A 23,101-nucleotide genomic window follows, 5' to 3' on the forward strand; every position below is an offset into this window, starting at 1 on the left:
GGAAGGAAGGAAGGAAGAAAAAAAAAAAAACAGTCCTCGATCAGGAAATAGGAAAGCAGTTCGAAATTGAAGGGTTTGAATTAAAATAAAGGCTGACACACAGTCTATACTTAAGGCCAGAACCTGAAAGGGTCAATGAAAGGATGCAAAAACTAGGAGAACCTTTGAGCCAAGAAGCACATGCCACGCATGGTGAAATGTCCCTCCTGTGCCTTCTATGCACTTATTCTCCACTATAGTTTCACTCTTGAGTTAAAATCTGTAAATGTTTTGAACTCGTGACATCATTTAAATGGAAAAGTCAAAGTTTTGTTTACAAAATTAGTAGTTTTTAAATACCAAAGAAAATACACTAGTGATAAAGAAAAATTGTATCATTCTTTAGTTGGTAAGGAATGTTGTATTAATCACCAAAATTAATCACAAAGGCCAATTTTATAATGTTATAGCATTGTACTCTTAAACGTTTAAGCGACAGAAGTTCACATCACCAGAGCTGGTGTTTGTCACAGACATGGTAGAAGCTTTACAATCAGCTCTTGCCGTATACAAGTGTCTTCCACTGCAGGTTAGCACTGACAGATGAGAGATGTTTTCCTGCGCTGGTTTATAAATACTCCACACAAGTCCTGGAGATCATACTCACAGCTTTAGCAAAAACCCCCATGACTTCAGGAAACTGGTGAGTGAGAAACGCTAGCATTGCGGTAGAGGAGCACAGTCCTGCTGTAAAGTGGATGAAAAAAGGAAGCTCCTTCTTTGGATAGACAGAGACGTGGTGGAAAGCTGCAGGGAACGGAGGGGAGAAGGAGTTTTACTTCTGCATAAACCAATCTTAATGTTGTAAAATTAAATCTAGCTTTGAAAGTTAAGAACATGGTCAAAAAGAATAAGAGCAAAGCTAAAAAACAAGCTATTTACTTTATCTGCATAGTCAGATGGCTGTACAGGGGTCTGGGAATAGGATGGCCTCGTGGGAAAGAACATGGACTATAAAGTCCTGCTGAGGTGGTTTTGAAAAAGAGCCTGCCCCTTATTAGCTGTGGCTAAACTCTGTAGAAGTTGCTATGGTGCTGTTATGATGAATAGTGTAAGTACTTATTTAATGTGAGTTGTTATTAATTTTTGTTCTTTGAAAGCTCAGCAAGTAGTGTAGAGATAAAGAGATAGACGTGTCTTGGAGGATTTCCCAGAATTACTGCTTAATAATTTTACCCAGTTACTGCAATGTTCTATGCATGACACTTCACCAAGTGTTATGAAAACAGAATAGAAAAACCAACTAATAAATGAAGTGCTTTGGCTTATTTTATCACATTTATACACCTAAGTATTATTTTTTTAGTGTTTGAGAGTCTCATTACCAATTTTATTGAAGTTCATATATAGTATTCAAAGTATTTATATAACAATAATCTGGAGCAAAGCCTTTTAGAGTGCCCAATGCACAGTAGGTGCTCAATAAATTTCTTTTAAACTGAGCGTTATATGAAGACTTCATTAGTCAGAAAGTTGACTGCTAGGACACCGACCCAGGAATTCCTAATATAATATCCTGTAGCAGTAAGAAATGACTAATTCCATGCTGAACCAAGGGCAGCTATAAATTTCACTTTTTAAAAAATATAACAATTAACAGAGAAGGTTATACCTAAGTGTTCTTCAATAGCTACAATATTTTTAAATATATTTTATGTTATACTCAGAAAGTATATAGCAAAAACTAAACACATTTTAAAAATTCAGAAGATTTCGAGAGCACTGAGCCGTATTAGATGTAAAAGCACAATAGGACTGAACTTTAGAAACGGTCAGTGTTGCTCTTTTAGCACCCAGAGAACCAGCAATCCCTTCTGCCCTACCCCTCACCCATGAGAGGTTGACTTCTTCCAGGAAACAGAGAAACAAACTCTGGTATTTCAGAAGGCAAAGAATAAGACAGTAAAATTAATATTAGTTAAACCCTAAAGCACTTTATGTTTTTTTTAAAGTTCTCATTTAATTGTTGAAATAACTTGAAGACAGACAGTATTATTTTCACATTATAAGATAGAAGACTGCACAGCTTTAATAAGAAAACGTCCTAAAATATGAGACTTTTATATTGTAGGAGAGACCTAATTATTTCTTTTTGGACTGATTTCTGTAGATTCACTTGTCAGTCAATGTTTGGCTAATACATCAGTGTAATGGATGACTGACTAGTACAGAAACACTCCCTTGGAACAAAAGTTCAAATTTCATCACTGGCTTGTAAAGAAAAATTTATCAGGAGGCATAAAAGATGATAAAACAGCTATATGAACTAGGGGGAATAGTTCAAGTCTCAACTTATGAGTCTATAAGCAAGTTCCAGGAAGCTTTAAGTCATATCAAGGTTGAAAGAAAATTAAAAACAAAAAACATTAAGTACTCCTGGGTATTAGAACTCCACATTATTAAAATGTTGTTCGTTCTACCACAGTCAAAAACAGAAAAATAAACTGTGAGAACATATAGTATAATCAAATAAAACTCTCCAGCTTATCCCTCTATGTCTATGTCCTGGACCTTGCATCCTGTACAGAGTTAAGACTTAATGATAGCTCATCAAAATAACAAAAACAAACAAACAAAAAAACTAACTGGGAGCTGGAGAGATATCTCAGGAGCTAAAAGCAATGTTACTCTTCCAGAGGACCCAGGTTCAATTCCCAGCACCCATATGGCAGCTCATAACTGTCTGTGACTCCAGTTCCAAGGGATCTGATATCCTCTTCTGGCCTCCTTGGGTATCAGGCATTTATGAAAACATACATGCAAGCAAACACCCATACACACAAAAAATAAATCAAAATTTAGAAATCTGTATTACAAAAAATCCTGTCTGATTTTACAGCATCAAGAAATATTAATATGCAAAGCTGGCCTTTAATAATAAAATATAAAGAAAGGCATTCTTTTAGTATAAGTGTATTATCCTACTACACTAAAATTTGTTGTTGTTGTTGTTATTTCATTGTATTTTTTGAGACAAGGCCTTGCTATATGAAGCCCAGTTTGATCTCAGCTCAAAGTCCTCATTCCCCAGCCTCCCAAAGGGATAGGATTACAGCATGTGCTACCATGCCCAGGTATAACACACTTTTATATTAATTGATTTAAAAGTGGATTTTCTTTGCCTTAAAATCTGTTTATTTTAAAGTGGAAAAACAATAACTAGGGAAAATAATAGCTAATCCCACCTTAAGAAGGCAAATGCAATTTCTCTTCCTTATGAGCTCCTAATTGCCAAAGTCAGTAGATTCTCAGTATCTCCTCACTGGGAAGTTTCTTCCCCTTGAGTTTCGAGGCTATCTAGTTTTCACCTGACTACTCCTACACTAAATCCTCACCTGCTTTCTCCTTATCAGCTCCTTAGAACATCTGTGTCCTCTTGGCTCCAGGTTTAGGTTTCTCCTCACACAACCCAGTGCCACCCTGGAGTATCAGCCTTGTAAAGGACTCCTTTGCTTATCTAGAAATGACGACTCCTGGGTCTCTTTTGTGAGATACAGAGTAAGAAATGTCAGGGTCCCTGACAATTCTGTTCTAATAATCTGGCGTACAGCTAACTGGACTAGGCATGAACACTTAGATGAAATACAAGCTCTCAGAGAGATGAAGGGCTGGTGAGATGGTTTAGTTAAATGCTTGCAGTACAAGCATGAACACTTAAGTTCAGAGTCCCAGCACTCACATACAGAACCCAAATGCCACATGCCTGCACTTCTAGAGCTAGGAAGGCACAATCAGGAAGATCTGTGGTGCTCACTGGCCAGCCACCATTAACTGAGTCTGAGCTCCAGATTTAGTGAACGACCCTATTGAAAAAAATTAGATGGAAAGCCATCAAGGAGGACATGCAGTGTTGAGTGAGCTTGATCTGGCCTCCACATGCACATGCATACAACAATGTGAACACACACACACACACACACAGAGCTGGAGAGATGAGTCAGCAGTTAGGAGTGTTCCCTGCTCTTGCAGAGGGCATCAGTTCACAACAGCCACATCAGGCAGCTCAAAACTTCCTAACTATATCCCCAAAATTCTTTTCTAGCTTTTGTGGGCACCTGCACACACACATGCGGGCATCTACAGACAAGAAAAATAAAGTGAAAAATTTAAGATAAAAACCACTATGGTTTATGTCCTTTCAAAAATTTAAGTGTTAGAAATTTGGTCTCTTGGGATGGCAATATTATGAAGTGAACCTTTAAGAGATGGGTCTAGTAGGAGACCCTTGGGCCATTAGAAAGGACTGTGGGAAGCAAGCCTGCCTTTCTTTCTCCCCCTCCCTCTTTCTGACTCAAGATAGAGACACTTGCTTATTTGCACACTTTTCTGCCGTCGCAATTGATCTACCAAGGGGAAGCCCTTACTGACAGCCTGAGCTTCACCCTGAATACACTGAACCTAAAAACCCAAGCTCTGTAACCTTCTTTACAAACTCTGTGTCATGTATTTCATTATAGTAACAAAAAGATGACTAATAGGGCACATGCACCTTCAATCCCAGTATTCAGAGACAGGAGGATTTCTGTTGAGTTCAAGGCCTCCCTTATCTACCTATTGAGTTCCACGCCAGACAATCATAGTAAGACCCCGTCTCAAAAGCAAGCAAGCAAACACACACACACACACACACACACACACACACACACACCACACAAATTCAGACACTAACAAACAAAAAGGTGACTAACACAGAAATCAATCTAAAAATAATCCAAATAATTACTTGTAAGCTGAAGAAAAATGGCAATATTTACTTACTAGGCAATAGCTCTCTATCAGCAGTCTCTGTGCAGCTGGGATAAGGGTAAAATAGATGTCCTTTCTCTAATGGGTATGGAATCATTCTAAAAGCTGAGAAAAAAAGCACATTAGCATTCAATTTTATCTCATTTATCATCTATGCTATAAGTCAAACCTATTCTGCAGACATTTTATAACTTTTTTCACATAGTATTTTATCTTTTCCTGGAGAAATATTTCTGATGAAATAAAGTGAACAGAAGAACACACAGGAGAAGAATGCACAGAGAAAGACTAGATCTAGTAAGAGAACAGTAAGTGGTACAGTCTGAGGCTGAAGGGAAAGACTGCTACAATGTAACTGGCTGGGTCTTTCTTTGCCTCAGCCTCCTCATCACAATCATGGATGTAACTCCACAAGGATAAATCCTGCTTCCTACAGGAATCTTCAAAAAAACTGTAATGGTCTGGCTTTGAAGCTAAAAGAGTTCTTGCTGGCTTAGTCCTCCACCTATGAGGCTCACTAAGGTCTTCTGCATGAATGTATAGACATACACCCATACACATAAAACAAATTAAGTTTGAAAAAAAAGGGTATTCAAATCTGGCTCAGAAGTCATAAAAGACTTTTGTCCAGCATCATTTCAACAATCAGTGCTAACATAAGGAAATCATTCATCAAGATGCATGAAATGCAGCATAAGTAATACACTTGGTGAAAATCCCTCAAGGCCCAGCAGAAGGCCCAGCAGTAGAGACATAAGAAGTGGATGAGAAAGTCCCTGGCTTTGAGTGCCTTGTAATCAATTGGAAGAAGCCCAACTACTCACAGGCGTTCAACTCCTCAACTGCATAATTTCAATTTGTTCAAGTTCTCTACTGTCAAAGTCAAACACAGTGTATGACTGCTGTTAATAAATGGTTAATACAGAGGTTCCCAAACACCTAGTTCACAGATAATGATGTCTTCATGTCTTATTGGTGGTGATGGTGGCCATGGTGGTCACTGAATGCAGGGCCTCAAGCACTCTAAGCTTGTACTCTCTTATGGGGACTTAGTAAATATGACTTACTAACTAGTGGGTCCAAAGAGCTTTAACAATCTATGTCCTAAGAACTCAGAAACATGAAAAACTATACATAAATTGAAAAGTTTTATTATTACACTTTTTAGACACAGAATGAAGTTGTAGACCAGCCAGTGAGATCCTGTCTTTAAAGAAGAGGAGGAAGATGAAGGGGGAGAGGTCAGCAGCTACAGAGTAAGTGCTAGGCCACCCGAAGAAAGAGTCTATCTCTCCCAATCTGTTGGTGGTTTTTTTGTCTTATTGATGGTGTCTTTTGCCTTGCAGAAGCTTTGCAGTTTCATGAGGTCCCACTTGTCAATTCTCGATCTTACAGCACAAGCCATTGCTGTTCTATTCAAGAATTTTTCCCCTGTGCCCATATCTTCAAGGCTTTTCCCCACTTTCTCCTCTATAAGTTTCAGTGTCTCTGGTTTTTTTTTTTTTTTTTTTTTTTTTTTTTTGGTTTTTCAAGACAGGGTTTCTCTGTATAGCCCTGGCTGTCCTGGAACTCACTTTGTAGACCAGGCTGGCCTCGAACTCAGAAATCCGCCTGCCTCTGCCTCCCAAGTGCTGGGATTAAAGACGTGCGCCACCACGCCCGGCCCGTGTCTCTGGTTTTATGTGAAGTTCCTTGATCCACTTAGACTTGACCTTAGTACAAGGAGATAGGAATGGATCGATTCGCATTCTTCTACATGAAAACAACCAGTTGTGCCAGCACCATTTGTTGAAAATGCTGTCTTTCTTCCACTGGATGGTTTTAGCTCCCTTGTCGAAGATCAAGTGACCGTAGGTGTGTGGGTTCATATCTGGGTCTTCAATTCTATTCCATTGGTCTATTTGTCTGTCACTATACCAGTACCATGCCGTTTTTATCACAATTGCTCTGTAGTAAAGCTTTAGGTCCGGCATGGTGATTCCACCAGAGGTTCTTTTATCCTTGAGAATAGTTTTTGCTATCCTAGGTTTTTTGTTATTCCAGATGAATTTGCAGATTACACTTTCTAATTCGTTGAAGAATTGTGTTGGAATTTTGATGGGGATTGCATTGAATCTGTAGATTGCTTTTGGCAAGATAGCCATTTTTACAATGTTGATCCTGCCAATCCATGAGCATGGGAGATCTTTCCATCTTCTGAGATCTTCTAGAATTTCTTTCTTCAGAGACTTGAAGTTTTTATTATACAGATCGTTCACTTCCTAAGGATCTTTACCTATCCTAAATCAGATAGGGGACTAATATCCAATATATATAAGGAACTCAAGAAGGTGGACTCCAGAAAGTCAAATAACCCCATTAAAAAATGGGGCTCAGAACTGAACAAAGAATTCTCACCTGAAGAATACCAAATGGCAGAGAAGCACCTGAAAAAATGTTCAACATCCTTAATCATCAGGGAAATGCAAATCAAAACAACCCTGAGATTCCACCTCACACCAGTCAGAATGGCTAAGATCAAAAATTCAGGTGACAGCAGATGCTGGCGAGGATGTGGAGAAAGAGGAACACTCCTCCATTGTTGGTGGGATTGCAAGCTTGTACAACCACTCTGGAAATCAGTCTGGCGGTTCCTCAGAAAATTGGACATAGTACTACCGGAGGATCCAGCAATACCTCTCCTGGGCATATATCCAGAAGATGTCCCAACCGGTAAGAAGGACACATGCTCCACTATGTTCATAGCAGCCCTATTTATAATAGCCAGAAGCTGGAAAGAACCCAGATGTCCCTCAACAGAGGAATGGATACAGAAATTATGGTACATCTACACAATGGAGTACTACTCAGCTATTAAAAAGAATGAATTTATGAAATTCCTAGCCAAATGGATGGACCTGGAGGGCATCATCTTGAGTGAGGTAACACAATCACAAAGGAACTCACACAATATGTATTCACTGATAAGTGGATATTAGCCCAAAACTTAGGATATCCAAGATATAAGATACAATTTGCTAAACGCATGAAACTCAAGAAGAATGAAGACCAAAATGTGGACACTGTGCCCCTTCTTAGAATTGGGAACAAAACACCCATGGAAGGAGTTACAGAGACAAAGCTTGGAGCTGTGATGAAAGGATGGACCATCTAGAGACTGCCGTATCCAGGGATCCATCCCATAATCAGCTTCTAAACGCTGACACCATTGCATACACTAGCAAGATTTTGCTGAAAGGACCCAAAGATAGCTGTCTCTTGTGAGACTATGCAGGGGCCTAGCAAACACAGGAGTGGATGCTCACAGTCAGCTACTGGATGTATCACAGGGCTCCCAATGGAGAAGCTAGAGAAAGTACCCAAGGAGCTAAGGGGATCTGTAACCCTATAGTTGGAACAACATGATGAACTAACCAGTACCCCGGAGCTCTTGTCTCTAGCTGCATATGTATCGAAAGATGGCCTATTCGGCCATCACTGGAAAGAGAGGCCCATTGGACTTGCAAACTTTATATGCCCCAATATAGGGGAATGCCAGGGCCAAAAGAATGGGAATGGGTGGGTAGGGAAGTGGGGGGCGCTATGGGGGACTTTTGGGATAGCATTGGAAATGTAATTGAGGAAAATATGTAATAAAAAATATTAAAAAAAAAAAAAAGAAAGAGTCTATCTCAAAAACAACAAAACCTGAACAAAAAATTAACTACTGCCGCATACTACAACACATATGGGCATTGTCAATATTATGTAAGATAAAACAAGTAAAGTCTGAAGTACCTACAGCCATTAGTTAGAACCCAGAGCACTGGACACACAACAGCTACAGTGGAAAACTTTATGTAATGAATATTTTACCACAATTACACACTAAAGCCGGGTATGCGAGTACAGGCTTACAGTTCTAGTACTTGGGAAGCGGAAGCAGGAGTCAGAAATGTAAGATCATTCTCCGCTTCACAATAATAAACTCAAAGCCTATCTGAACCACATGAGACACTGAGGGAGGTGGGGAGAGAGAATGAATAGAGTTGCTAAACTAGCTAGTTTTTATTGTCAACTTGACACAGACCAGAGTCATTTGAGAAGAGGAAACCTCAATTGAGGAATTGCTTCCATCACACTGGCTGGCGGGCATGTCTATAAGACACTGTCACATTGCTGACTGACATAGGAGGGCCTAGCCCACTGTGAGTGGTGTCACTCCTGGGTAGGTGGCTCTCTGCTGTGTGATAAAGCAAGCTGAGCAAGTCAGAGGAAGCAACCCAATAAAATGTTCCTTTTTCTATGGTTTCTGCATGAAGCTCTCGCCTTGAGTTTCTGCTTTGGCTTTCGGCAATGATGAACTGTATGCTGTAAGGTGAAAGAAACCTTTCCTGCTCAAGTTGCTATCGTGTTTATCACAGTGACAGAAAACAAACCAGGACAGTTGCTATCAGTTATTAGAAAAATAATTCATGTTATTCACTTATGAAAACAAAACCAGACCAGTTTTCAATTTTTATCTTTTAAAATATTGTATGTGCATGAATGCTTTGCCTACATGAATATGTGCACATCAGTGTGTGTCTAGTGTCACTGGAGACTGGGAGAGGGCAATGGATTCCCTAGAACTGGACTTAGAGCAGATGCTGGGAACCAAACCAGGTCCTCTCTAGGAGCAACAAATGCTCCATGCCATCACTCCTGTTCCATAACCACATGTCTTTTCTTTCTTTGTATTAGAACAGGACTGCGTGCACAGCTCAGTGATACTGTGATACAGCATGTGCCGTCAGTAGAATTAAGGCTTTAGTTTCAACCTCCCCCACCTCATCACAAAAAGAAACCAAACCAATCCAACCAAACAACTACCCGCAAACAATAACAAACATAAACACATTTTAAAAGCTTATAAACTAAAAGGAATACATTTTCATTTTTCTCATTACAAACTTCAACGTAGCAAATACTTATACAGCTCTTTATTCTGCTTTTCCTAAGTATAACATCAATATACATTAATTTATTTCATCTACAAAATATAATCCCACAAAGATCATTGGAAGCCACACAATCTCATTTTAAAAGATTGCATATGGATACAATGAGTATTAAGACAGAGGTCAGCATGACATGTGGCAAGGAATACTTACTGCCTTCCCATGTACACTGCAGGAGATTCAGAGCACCTTCTATTCGTTTCCAGTGCTGTAGATGAAAGAAAGCATAGGCAATCGCTTCGCTATCTCCTCGCTTCAGAATGTGTTCTGGAGGTAAGATTAAACTTTTCATCTCTAGTAAGTACTGAAAAACAACACATCCATGCCAAGAAATTAAAATTGTGTTAAGGGGAAACATAAACAAAACATTTACTCAAATGTTACAACTTGGTTTAAACACATAAACATTCAACTTGATAAAATGACATGCAGTTCCAACTAAAGATCTGTTTAAAGTACTTGTAATACCTGCAAATCTTCTAAGTAAGAATTGTGCTACAGGTAAAAACAAAGTAACAAACAGCTTATGTAACCTTGCAAACACAAACAGAAAGTAAAACTGAGAGATAATGTGAGAGCAGATACTTTTGAAGAAACAATTAAGTATAAAATCACACAAGACAGTTTCTTGAAAATACTGTGTGTCATCAATTCTGTTTTCTCTTATTCCCATTTTATGGTGGGACACTTAATTGTAAGGGAATCAATTAATATTCACCAAATACAGTATACTCAAACACTAAAAAAACCAAACTCATACAATAATATGAAAAACAGGTTTCTTTTTTTTAAAAGATTTATTTTATTTTATGTATATGAGTACACTGTAGCTGTCTTCAGACACACCAAAAGAAGGCATAAGATCCCATTACAGATGGCGGTGAGCCACCATGTGGTTGCTAGGAATTGAACTCAGGACCTCTGGAAAGGCAATCAGTGCTCTTAACCTCTGAGCCATCTTTCCAGCCCGAAAAACAGGTTTCTTAAGGAAATAATTACCATCAGACTGAGTTTGGGACCTTATAAAAGGATAAGCAATTAATATGTGGGTGGAAATACTAATTTTATCAAGGTTTTAAGACAGTTTTGTTGATATCTAATTCATATAGCATAGAATTAGATTATCTGAAATACAGAATTTAATGTCCTTTTTTTAATATTAAAAAACACGAAGCTGGGCGTGGTAGCGGACGCCTTTAATCCCAGCACTCGGGAGGCAGAGACAGGCAGATTTCTGAGTTCGAGGCCAGCCTGGTCTACAAAGTGAGTTCCAGGACAGCCAGGGCTACACAGAGAAACCCTGTCTCAAAAAAACCAAAAAACAAAAAAACCAAAACAAACCATGGGCATCCATCACCATAGTCAACTTAATACGCTCTCATTTACCTCTGGGGGACACTGAACCTCTGAGATTATTCTCACTCCCATATTTTGAGCCAAACATTAACCTAATTTCTGTCCCCCTAACTGCCGCTTCCATTTTATACAGTTGGAAAAATATATTATCCTAATATTGTTATGATAATATATAATATGATATGTGGAAACTTGTGACTGGTTTCTTTCATTTAGCAGTTTTGAGGTTCACGTAGGTCACAGCACAACTTTAGAGTAAAGTAACATTCCGTCATAAATACACCATGCTTCTTATATAGTCATTGGCTGTTACACATGCATCCTTTCCACTTCTGGGATTGGAACAACAATATGAACCAACCAGTACCCCTGCCCCTCAGAGCTCCCAGGGACTAAACCACCAACCAAAGAGTACATATGAAGGGACTTAAGGTTCCAGACACATATGTAGCAGAGGATGGCCTTGTGGGACATCAATGAGAGAGGCTCTTGGTCTTTTGAAGGCTCGATGCCCCAATGTAGGGGAATGCCAGGACAAGGAATCAGGAGTGGGTGGGTTAGTGAGCAGAAGGAGGCAGGATGGGATGGGGGGGGGGCTTCGGAGGGGAAATGAGAAAACGAGATAAAATCTGAAATGCAAATAAAGAAAATATCTAATAATAAAAAATGAAAAAAAGAATTAGAGTACTGTAACAAATGCTTTAAATCAAGAAAAACTTACATTGTAGCTTGAAGGCAAAATTTTTATAGCTATTATTACTTACAGTACTATTTACTAATGATTTATGACTAATAAAATTTTATTTTCAAGAAAAAAATAATAATATCCTAATAGATATCAATGAGTTTACCTGTATATTAAATAAAAATAAAGACAGAACATAGGAAACTAAAAAAGAAAGAAAGAAAGAAACAAACAAACAAACAATACTGGCCTGGGTACGTAAATCAGTTGGTAGAGTGCTTATCTAGCATGCATGAAGCCTTAGGTTTCATATCTAGCAAACACTAAATACGATGGTGTGGACCTGTAATCCTAATATTCAGGAGGTGGAGGCCAAAGGATTAGAGTCCAAGTTTATCCTTGACTACACTATGAGTTCAAGGCCAAGTGGCATATATGAGAATGTGTCTCAAAAAGAAAACACATATCAGAAAAAGCAAGCAAGAAACAAAAGCAAATGATAATGCTAAATATTTATATAAAAGCTTTGATGTACATGTGTCTATTTCACTTGGGTAAACACTTTGATGTAGTAATGTTGAGATATACAATAACTATACATTGATGGAGTTGATATTTAAAGATGATCAGGATATGGATAATCACGTTGCTGGGGGTGAGCAGCTGTGGGAATAGGAGACATTTAAACCACAGGTATTGTACCAGACAGCACACAGCATCACATATGTAAGACACGGGTGAAGGGCCCACTATAAATTCTTTTTCACATATGGAAGCAAATTTTATCTCATTCCATCCATCCACTCATCCATTCATAGATGGTGTCTTACTATGTAGCCCAGGTTAGCTTCAAACTTGTAAACCTTCTGTTTCAGCCTCTAAAGGGCTAGGATTATAGATACGCACCACCATGCTCAGCTTATCATAAACTCTTGAAGGAAACATTCTAATTTTATAATATATAACAAAAGTGTGGGGCTTGGGTTCAGCTCAGTGGTGAAGAGCTTGCTTGGCATATTCAAGGCTCTGAGCTTAATCTTCAGCATGTCAAAAACCAGAAACACAAAAGCAGATGCTAAAATCAATATAGCCATAGTTATTACATTAACCAAGTTCATGACTTTCATTAAGAAAGAAATAAAGTAGCCTCTGGTGCATCAGATCTAATATCAAGTGGAAGACTTTAAAAAAAAAAACATAAGCATTTAGTTAGCTAAATTTCCTTCTAAGACTGAAGTCTATGCCCTTCCTTTCCAACAGGCTTGGAACTAATAAGCAATTTGCTACTAAATGATATATTACAAAGTCCAAATTCTACATATCTCTCTCTATATATACATATATAGAGAGAGATATAGATATAGATATAATGTAAAGTGTAAAGAGGGTGCCTCAAAAGATTTATTCACACATTGTAAGGTGTATAAGTTATAAAGAACATAGAGAGTTGAAGTTGTAATTTTTAAGCTTTCTTATAAGCAATAAGATCTAGAAAGACTCTTAAAAAAAGTTGTAAGGATTTCCAATCTTAAGCCTTAAGTAATGGATATTACATCCTTGTTGCACTAATGCATCTAGACTGATATTTTCTTCGTTTATGAAGTGCACTTCTCCAGGAATTACTGAGCTTCCTGCCCACCTTTAATTACTCCGACTCTTGATGCTTCTGGCTCCTCAGGTGTAAGAATGCAGTCTGCTCATCAATGTATTTTAGCAGATGTCACAAACTATGAGATTATTTACTAATCCAGTTTGGGGACTTAACGTTTCCCATTCAGTTTCTTAAAAGGAATGCGGCAGAGGTTGTGTCCTGGTCAGGGAAAGCCCATTTGCTGCCTGGCTGGGTTCTCTCCGCAGTGCCCTGGGCCTGTATTCAGAAGGGTAATATTCTTTCTAATCCTCTCTAATCCTGGCCCATTTTTTTTTGAAACACAGTAAAAGATCACTCACACCAGGCAGCTGTGGGAAAATGGACTCCCACTGGCTGACCTCTGACACGGCTCCTTATGCTCCTGACGAGCGCACTAAGAGCTTCTTCAGTAGGAAGCACAGACAGTGGAATCACGGGGGACGGCATCGGAAGGCTAGGTCACAGCTCCAGAGGAGAACTGTTTAATTCTTAAATCAGTTCTCTTTTCATTTAGAATGTGAAAGCTTTAAACAAAGTTTACAACATTAGGTATTTAGTGTGAGTATATGTAGACAAAGATGTTTGGTTAATATTATATCAATTCAATATGTCCAGGAAACACTTTTTGAACAGCAACTATACACCTATATTTTCACTGTCAACTATTCTCAGTGTCAATGCATAGTACATAAATAAATATGACACACTTAATAGAAAATTATAATTCAGAAATTTATATTTTAAAAGTTGATTTGTATTTTGGTTTGATTTGGGGGGGGTCAATATTGGCTCAAGTTAATTATTCATAAAAATTTCCCTTGACTGGGGATTTAGCTCAGTGGTGCTTGCCTACCACACACAAAGCCATAGAATCATTAACCAGTGTCACCAAACAAGCAAAGAATTAAAGTGATACACTGAACCTTTCCTTTTGGTCATGTTTTATTATCATGTTATACCCACCAGCAAAAATCCTTTAATCCTTTTTACTTTTCCCAGAGCACATGTGTGTGTGCATGTTGCAGAATAACTCTTACCGCTGAGCTAAATCCTCGGCCCAAATATCCTTTCCAATTTGACTTTAAAGCAAAACATTTTTTTCAGTTTCTACCAAATTAAATTTGGCTCTTAAAATATAAAGAAAAAAAAAAAAAAAGTACCTGGTGCTAGAGAGTTAGCCCAGGTGTGAAAGCAGTTACTGCTTTTTCAAAGGCCTAGGGTTTGAGTCCCAGCACCCACATGGTAGTTCACAACCATCTGTAACTTCACTTCCTGATAATACAAGGTTTCTTTAGTCTTTGTGGATATCAGGACTGCATATGATGCACATATTTCCATACAGGAAAAACACTCATAAAATAAAAATCAATAAATCTTGTTTTTAATGTACTTAATGGGCCTGGCAGACATCACAATGTAGATCATGTCCTCAACGTGTGCCAGGCCTTGCAAACATGTACTTAAATAAGATGTAACACTATTACAATACTTATTTTATGCTCTCCAGAAATGGCTGTTCAGGAATTTCTGCTATGCAGTGTAGGCTGTAAGTTAACGCACAAGAGAAACTCTATTTTTCCTATTTTCCCACAGTATCCAGCACATTCTACTACCTAAAACTGAAATGAACTGATGTGATCTGATATATACAACAAAATATTTTCAAACTCAGTTTTTACTCAGAGACATTTTGTATATGTGTGTTTGAGCATGTGTGTGTGTGCACATGTGTGGGACTGTGGAGGCTAGAGACCAATACTAGGCGTCTTCTATCACTCCCTATTTGCAAAATTGCTATTTATTGTTGAAGCTACTATTATAATTAAGTGGTGGCAGCAGCAGCAGTCTGTGTGTGCACATGCACACATGCATGCCTGGAGGTCAGAGAGCGACTTGTGGAGTTAGTTTTCTCCTTTCACCTTTCCATGGGCTCTGGGGTTGTCAAGCTTGCACCGTCAGCAAGCACTTTTACCTGCAAGACCACCTCACTGGCCTCATCAACTTAATTTTTTGAGACAGGGTCTTTCACTGAACCTGGAGCTCACTGTTCTGGCTAGATTGTCTGGCCAGGGAGCCCCTTAGACCTGTCTGTCTCTGTTACACGTGACAACCCCCATCCCCTGCCAGGCTGGAGTTACAGACATAAGCCACCACAGTTGGCTTTAACATGGGTGCTGGGGAGAAGAACTCAGGTCTCTGTGGTTGTGCAGGTAGCACTTGACCCAATGAATTATCACCTCAGCCCTGTCAAAGGTATTTTCTAACTCCAGAGAAACAAAACCAAAACAAACAACCAGAAAGAAAGAAAGAAAGAAAGAAAGAAAGAAAGAAAGAAAGAAAGAAAGAAAGAAAGAAAGAAAGCACACGCCACTCTGCTACCTAGACTTTACTTTTATAAGGAGAATAAGGTAAAAAACTGAAAGATGGTTTTATTTCAGTCTCTTTCTGCTTAGAAAAGTACACGTTATATATAAAACCACAGATATTAACAGAGCTATGTAATAAAAAAAAGTTTCATGTTTGAAGAATAAAAGAAAATATAAAGGTAATTATTTCTCCACCTAGATTCTTTTTCATGCATAGAACATGTTTCATTGTGATGCTGGAGACCAAACACAGGACCGTGCACATGTTAATAAGCACATGGTAAGTGAGCTGTGCTCCCAGTTCCTGTATGTACTTACTATACTATCTGTTGGATCAAACTGTTGTGCAACTTACTTCTTAATTCATAGAGTAACACCCCCCACCCCTTTCTGAGACAGGGTTTCTCTGTGCAGCCCCGATTGTCTTAGATGTACACCAGGTTGGCCTCAAACTCAGAGATCTGCTCCTGTCTCCATGTATGTATCACCATCACCCTGCTTCATACAAGAATCTTACATATCTCTCTCTCTGCCCTCTATACAGAACCAACATCTTAATTAATATGTAATTATGCATTAAAATTGAACAATTTAATAATATGTGAAGAAATAACATCATACTAAAATTATACTAATGGCCTTAAAGTTAAAATATATTATTAACTAAAGCTTGTAAAAATTTAAGGAAATGGCTTAAAATGTTAATGTTAATATAATATGTGTGTGTATATATATATATATATATATATATATATATATATATATATATATACACACACACACATCCCACCCCCCGTATGTATTGTTTTTGGTTTTCAAGACAGTTTCTTGGTGTAGCCCTGGCTGTTCTCTTATTCAGAGTTCTGCCTGACTCTGCCTCCTGAGTGCTGGGCCTAAAGTTGTGCACCACCACCCAGACTGATGTCTAAATTTTTAAAACATAACATAATCTATTTACCAATATTTATTAAGTGCTATATACTAGGTAGAGCACTGACATGAGATAAAGGCTAAGACAAAAGGCTATTTTATTTTTAAGATAGTTTTCTGCAGTGTATGAGAGCTGTTTTTTTTCCTTAATATTTATTTGTTTTGTGTGTGTTTTGTCTGCATGTATATCTGTGTACCACAAACATAATTGGTACCTTCAGAGGGCAGAAGAAAGATCTCTGAAACTAAAGTTATGGATGGTTGTGAGTCGCCATATACATGTGGGAACCACAGCAGGTCTTCTGCAAGAGCAACAAGTGCTCTTAGCTGCTGATCCTTCTCTCTAATCCCCAAGAGGACCTCTTCTTACCAACAGGGAATAGAAGCATTAAAAACAGGCCCCTCTGCCAAAATATGACTAGGGTGCTAAAGGAGCGCCATATTCTATTCATTAGTTTATGCTACTCTGACCAAAACCCTGACAGAAGCAGCCTAAGGGAGCAGAGGTTTACTGCGGCTCATGATTTGGGGATACAGTCCACCATGGAAGAGAGGACGTTATGGCTGAACCATCAGGGTCCATAACGGGAGACATGATGATGTGGTTTGCTCCATTGAAGGGCTGGGAAGAAGAGGGTTCCAGCCAGACACACCATGTCTGCCAGTTAGGCCTCATCTCATGTTCAGAAGGTTCCGTAACTTCCCAAATAGTGTCACTAGCAAGGGAACAAATGTTCAAGCATATAAGCCTGGGAGGAGGTTATTTCACAATCTAACATAGCATTCCTCCCTTGGCCCCTACAGGCTCATGGCCATCTCATAATGAAAACTACATTCATTCCAATTTCAAAAGTCTCCATAGTCTTGTAAGTCTAACACTATTCAAAAGCCCCAAATCTGCTTTAAGACTCAAGACTATGTTTTAAATATGAGGCTATAAAAAAACAAAAACAATTTACAGACTTCCAATAAACAATGGCACAGATGAAACAGTCTTATTCAGGATAGGAGGATAACAAAGAAAAACCAGATGAAAGCAGGACTGACACCCCATAGTAAGTACAAAATATGTTAGTACCATTTCCAGTGCCTACAGTTCATTGTAGCATCGTCTGAATTCCAACACACTTGTGTGGACACTGCTACATGCCTACTATTTGCAGCACACGTGGCCAGTCTCCTGGTCAATCCACCCAGTGCTGCAGCATTCTTTGATAGATATCTCATGTTTCTGCAACCTACACTTCACTTCCACAGCATCACACACTGAGTTCTGAGGGCTTCTCTATGGATCTGACCCTGTTCCATATTGCCTAACTTTGGAGGTTCTCTGGAACCCTGTTACATACTTCACTCTTGTGTCCTGCATGCCTGCAAAAGCAGCAACACAGGGACGATGCCAAGTTTTGTTGCCAGTGTGAGAGGCAGCCTGGAGTCAAACCTGTTAGACCATGGCCACAGAGGCCTCAGCACATCTGTGTGGCTGAACCAGGGGAAACATTTCCCTAGGCAGCTGTTTTCAGCACAGCACACTGAAGTCTCTGTCTTTTCAGGAACTCTTCCTTCTTATTTTCCAAAATGGTCTCCAGTTACCAGGTGGTGGTGGTGCATGCTTTTAATCCTAGCACTTGAGGCAGAAGAGGCGAGATCTCTGAGTTTGAGGTCCAGCCTGGTCTACAGAGTGAGTTCCAGAACAGCCAGAGCTACAAAGAGAAACCCTGTCTCATCTCCAGTCCACACCCTAGACACATTAATGTGTAGGGTCTTGCCCAATACAAAATGTAAAGCCTTTTTTTAAGGTGCTAATTTCTTTAACAATTACAGTGGACACTTTATCCTAACTTTAAGGTCTTGTCTGCAACTTTAAGTTCAAGCTCCTTTCCTACCCAAAATGCATAGTTTTTCATACTTTTCTGTTCTACTCTCTGCTTTCTTCACTGTGACTCTGGAAGAAGCAGTATGTTACAGCCTAACTGTTAATGCTGTCTTAAAATGTCCTCCATCAAACAAATTAGTCCAGTACTTAAAAAAACATTTGTTATTTTTATTTGTATGTGTTTATGTATGTGTGTGCGCGCGCTCGTGCGCGCGCGGTGCGTGTGTGCAAGCACTTGAGTGGAAGTCAGAGGATAATTTGTAGAAATTAGTTCTCTTTCTACCATGTGTGTTCTGGGGATTAAATTCAGGTCATCATATCTGACACCTAGTGTTTTTACCCAGTGAGCCATTTTGTCAGCCTTAGTCTATTACTTAACTCAGTCTCACTCAAAATTTCAGGACATGGGCAGATGGTAGGCAGATATATTGCCAGAAATGTAACATGACTAGTCTTTTAGTTTCAATAGTCCTTATTCCCCGCTGAGAGTTCATGAGTGTATGTAGCCTTTCTTGTCTGCATGTCCAGATACTCTAATCTTCAGAGCTCCTACCAGAACGGGCCACTAAGCTCCACTCACGGCATTGTAAAACATCTCTAGTCCACAGCTCCAGCTTTCCACATTCTTTCTACAGACCAACTGTAAGCACGTGCTCAGGGTTACCACAGCAACAATTCATTGCTGGCATCTTCAATTTTCTTTATTAGTTCATATCACCATGACCAAATACTTGAAAGAAGCAGTTTAATGGAGGGGGTATACTTTTGACTCTCAGTATGACGTCTATAATCTATTACTGTAGGGAAGGCAGAGTGGCTGATATGGCTGGTCCAGTTGAAGCAAGAGATTGAGATATGGCTTGCTACATCTCAGAACAGAAGGAGGGAGCTTGAGCTGAAGACAAAGCCAGCCTAGAACCCTCAAGTCCTATATTGCCATCAAGACCCCATGTCCAAAATGCTCAGTAACCTCCCAATACAGTACCCCCAGCTGGGACCAAGTGCTCACATTTAAATACACAGGCCTGTGGAGATTATTTCACATTTAAACCACAACACAGGCTTCAGCTTAGCAAACTAATAAAGACTCCTTTAAAAATAAGATAGTGTGTGGCTGAGAGCTTAGAGAATGGCAGATGGAGGAGACACTGAATATATGTGCAATGGTAGGGAGATGTAAGACACAGCCCTCCAGGAGCAGGACATGGGATAAGAATCAAAGCAGGTGGTAGGGAGGCTGGATACTGGAATCAAACTGTGAAGAGCCTCCATCACTGTAATACTAAAGGGTCGGTTCTCACCCCATGAACAACAGGGAATGCACACAAGTCTTAAAGTAAAGTGAGATTTGCTAGTTGGGTAGAAAACTGGCAATACGGTAAAGAAGGGCTAATAGCAAGATGATCAGTGGGGAATCTGACTAGCCACCCACACAAGAAATGGTGATAACTGGGCGGGAGAGATGGCTCAGCAGTTGAGAGCACTGACTGCTCTTCCAGAAGTCCTGAGTTTAATTCCCAGCAACCACATGGTGTCTCACAACCATCTGTAATGGGATCTGATGCCCTCTTCCTGTGTGTCTGAAGACAGGGGCAGTGTACTCATATACATAAGATAAATAAATAATTTTTTAGAAAAGAAAGAAATGGTGATGTTTTAGATTACTTCTCTAAGTTTAGAAATTCAAAGAAAATCCTGGGCAATTGTGTGAAATACACTCACTGCCTTTGGGAAGCTGGGGCAGGAAATCCATGAGTCTAGGGCTAACCTTAGACTCTTTAGCATATTCAAGGCCAGCTTAAACTACATAGTGAGATCCTGTGTCGGGAGTGGAGATGGGGTGGGGAGAGGATAGGAATATAAATGTCTGATAATATACAATAAGCAGAAATAATGGTTAATTCCAGAAAAGTAAAGTTAGCTAAATAATGAACTTTTTGTTTTTATTTTAGAAACTTCTGAAATACTTGACATTAAAAAAAAAAAACAACCTTTGCTTCAGTAATAGCTAACTAGCTTCCTTTCTTCTTTTCTTTCTTCCTTTCTTCCTTCCTTTCTTTCTTTCTTTCTTTCTTTCTTTCTTTCTTTCTTTCTTTCTTTCTTCTTTTTCCTTCTTTTTTTCAAGACAAGGTTTCTCTGTATAGTCCTGGCAGTCCTGGAATTCACTTTGTATACCAGGCTGGCCTGGAACTCAGAGATCTGCTTGCCCCTGCCTCCCGAGAGCTTTTTAAAAGCAGAAGTAAAGTGCACACTAGCTGGTGAGAGCCTAGATCTGAAGATTTTTTAAAGGTTATACTATGCTAGTCCTTCAGAAAGGACAGAGGGAAAAGTTAATGTAGGGAAACCAGGCATGGGGGCATTCTATACACTCTGAGGAGGCTGAGGTTAGGACACTGTTGTGAGTTTAAAGCTAGCCTAGTATAGGTACATACTGTATATCCACCATCATCATTATCATCACAAAAGAGAAAGAATGAATGAAAGGGATAATGAAGCCATAAATCAAAATGAAGAAATAAGAAGAAAAAAATACTTTAAAATACATTTTAAAAGTTTAGTTTGAAACCTAATATCTGAAATACTTCTATAGGATGAAAAATTCAAGTCTGAAAATGAGAAGCAAAACAGCATTAAAAGATATCGATTTGGGAATTATCAACAAATAAAATATAGCTGGACAGGAGCCAAAGCCAACATCCAGTATGTGGGTGTGGCTTTCCTGTATGACCTCAGAATAACCCGGCTGTCGTGTAGGGAATGAGAGAAATGCCTGACACCAATCTAGTTTCTATAGATCTCTAGTTCCTTACTTTTCACTACACATATCAAAGTTACAGCCACTCTGAAAGCTATAATTACAGGCATGATGACGCATGGTCAGGCGCTTGCTCTCTGTCCCTCTCCCCCTCTTTTCAGTGCTTGGGGATCGAACCCAGGGCCTTTCTGCATGGATGGTTTCTTTAAAAGTCTAAAACCATTACACTAAAATTCACTTTAATTTTTAACTGCTTTGATCTTTATAATTTATCCTTAGATTACTCTTTTCTATTAGTTTGTAAATCTTACAACAGCTTTTGACCAAAAGCAATATAATTCTGACCTGAAGTAATGATAATGCTTTATAATCTTCCTCTTAAAGGCAGAGGTTAAAGAAAAATCTCTCTGAAGACATCTAAAATTAAGGTGCTTGGCTCTTGATCAGTCATGCACACAAAGAACCAATTTATCTCTGCAATTAAGTGTTCTCAGTGCACATTCTATAAGATCAGACAGGCAGGCTGGGTGCAGTCTGTGAGATCAGACAGGCAGGCTGGGTGCAGTCTGTGAGCGTGCGCTGAGGAGACTGAGCCCAATTCCCAGAGAGAAGGTAAACAGAGCTGCTGTGTGTATTAAAAACAAACAAACAAGACATAATACTTACCATTCTTGGGAGTAGAGAAGGGGAAGGGAGGCTATGGAGGGCATGCTGGAGCAAACTTGGAAAATTCCTTTCTACATCACCCTACAGTGCCAACGATAAGATTCCATAGCCTGCCGCTCCCACTTAGGCCACACGGCACTATAAGGGAAAGGCAACCATCTCACTGTGCTGTAAATTTGGACAGCAGAATTCAACACCACTTCCCAGAATCTCAACTCCATGCTTCTTTGCCTTGTTTGTTTTATATATGCTGCTAATATATATTTAGCCAACAAAATACAAACTAAAGAGGTATAACCTTCTCATTGCATGAAACTCAGAGCATCATACAGGATTCAATTTCTGATCAACCACCAAGGATTTTACTTTGTTCTTTTGTTTTTGACTTTTTTGAGATTGAGTCTTACCATGTAGCTCTGACTGTCTAGAAGTAACAGATAACCAGTTGCCTCTGCCTTCTGTGTGCTGAGATTACAGGAATACACCACCATGCCAGACTCAGAAAGGATTTACTTTCTATGTATAAATATATATTTTTAAAACTTCTCTTGTACTTACAGAAAATTTCAGATGTGGTCTGCTTTCTTGGAAAGATAATTCTAAAAAAACAGCTATATGGGAACATAACTTTTAAAAGCTGTAGATGTCATATTCTTAGATGTGTGCCCAGAACACAGAAATGTATTAAAGATTTTATATTTGTTTTATTGTTATTATTTATTTGCTTTTTGAGATGAGGTTTTATCCCAGACTGGCCGCTCAAACTTGCTATGTTGCTATGGATGACCTTTCAATTGGTGATCAGTGCATTTCAAATTATAGTTTAATAAAGAAAGGTCTGATTCATCAAGGCAATCACCAGGATTGCAGGCATGGGCTGTCACAGGCACAGTTTTTCCTAAGAGTATATTCCTGCTAGGCACTCGAATGACTGAGGTATACCCTCAGCCATATATTGCTTTGGGACAGGGTGTCCATTTACAGCTCAGACAAGCCTCTAATTCAAGATCCTCCTGCCTTGACACCATCATTCCTACCTTCTCAAATGTTCTACTTCTCTCTAACCCCACGGG

The 23,101-nt window shown here is 39.1% G+C and overlaps 1 protein-coding gene across 2 annotated transcripts in view; it reads right to left on the bottom strand.

Annotated features, from left to right (window-relative positions):
* Window positions 1-359: 359 nt before the first annotated feature.
* St7l (suppression of tumorigenicity 7 like) overlaps window positions 360-23,101 on the bottom strand; it is an 84,161-nt gene continuing 61,419 nt past the window's right edge. For both annotated transcript variants that reach the window (XM_029474885.2, XM_021157378.3), the window contains exons 12-14: window positions 9,918-10,068; window positions 4,798-4,890; window positions 360-786 (exon numbers count right to left, since the gene is read on the bottom strand). In XM_029474885.2, coding sequence (XP_029330745.1) covers window positions 608-786; window positions 4,798-4,890; window positions 9,918-10,068 — 423 coding nt within the window. In that variant the 3' untranslated portion in view covers window positions 360-607. The remainder of the gene's footprint in view (window positions 787-4,797; window positions 4,891-9,917; window positions 10,069-23,101) is intronic.

This window comes from Mus caroli, unplaced genomic scaffold (genome assembly GCF_978045245.1).
Source record: "Mus caroli unplaced genomic scaffold, Mus_caroli_1 scaffold_3, whole genome shotgun sequence".
Classification (NCBI taxonomy): Eukaryota; Metazoa; Chordata; class Mammalia; order Rodentia; family Muridae; genus Mus; species Mus caroli.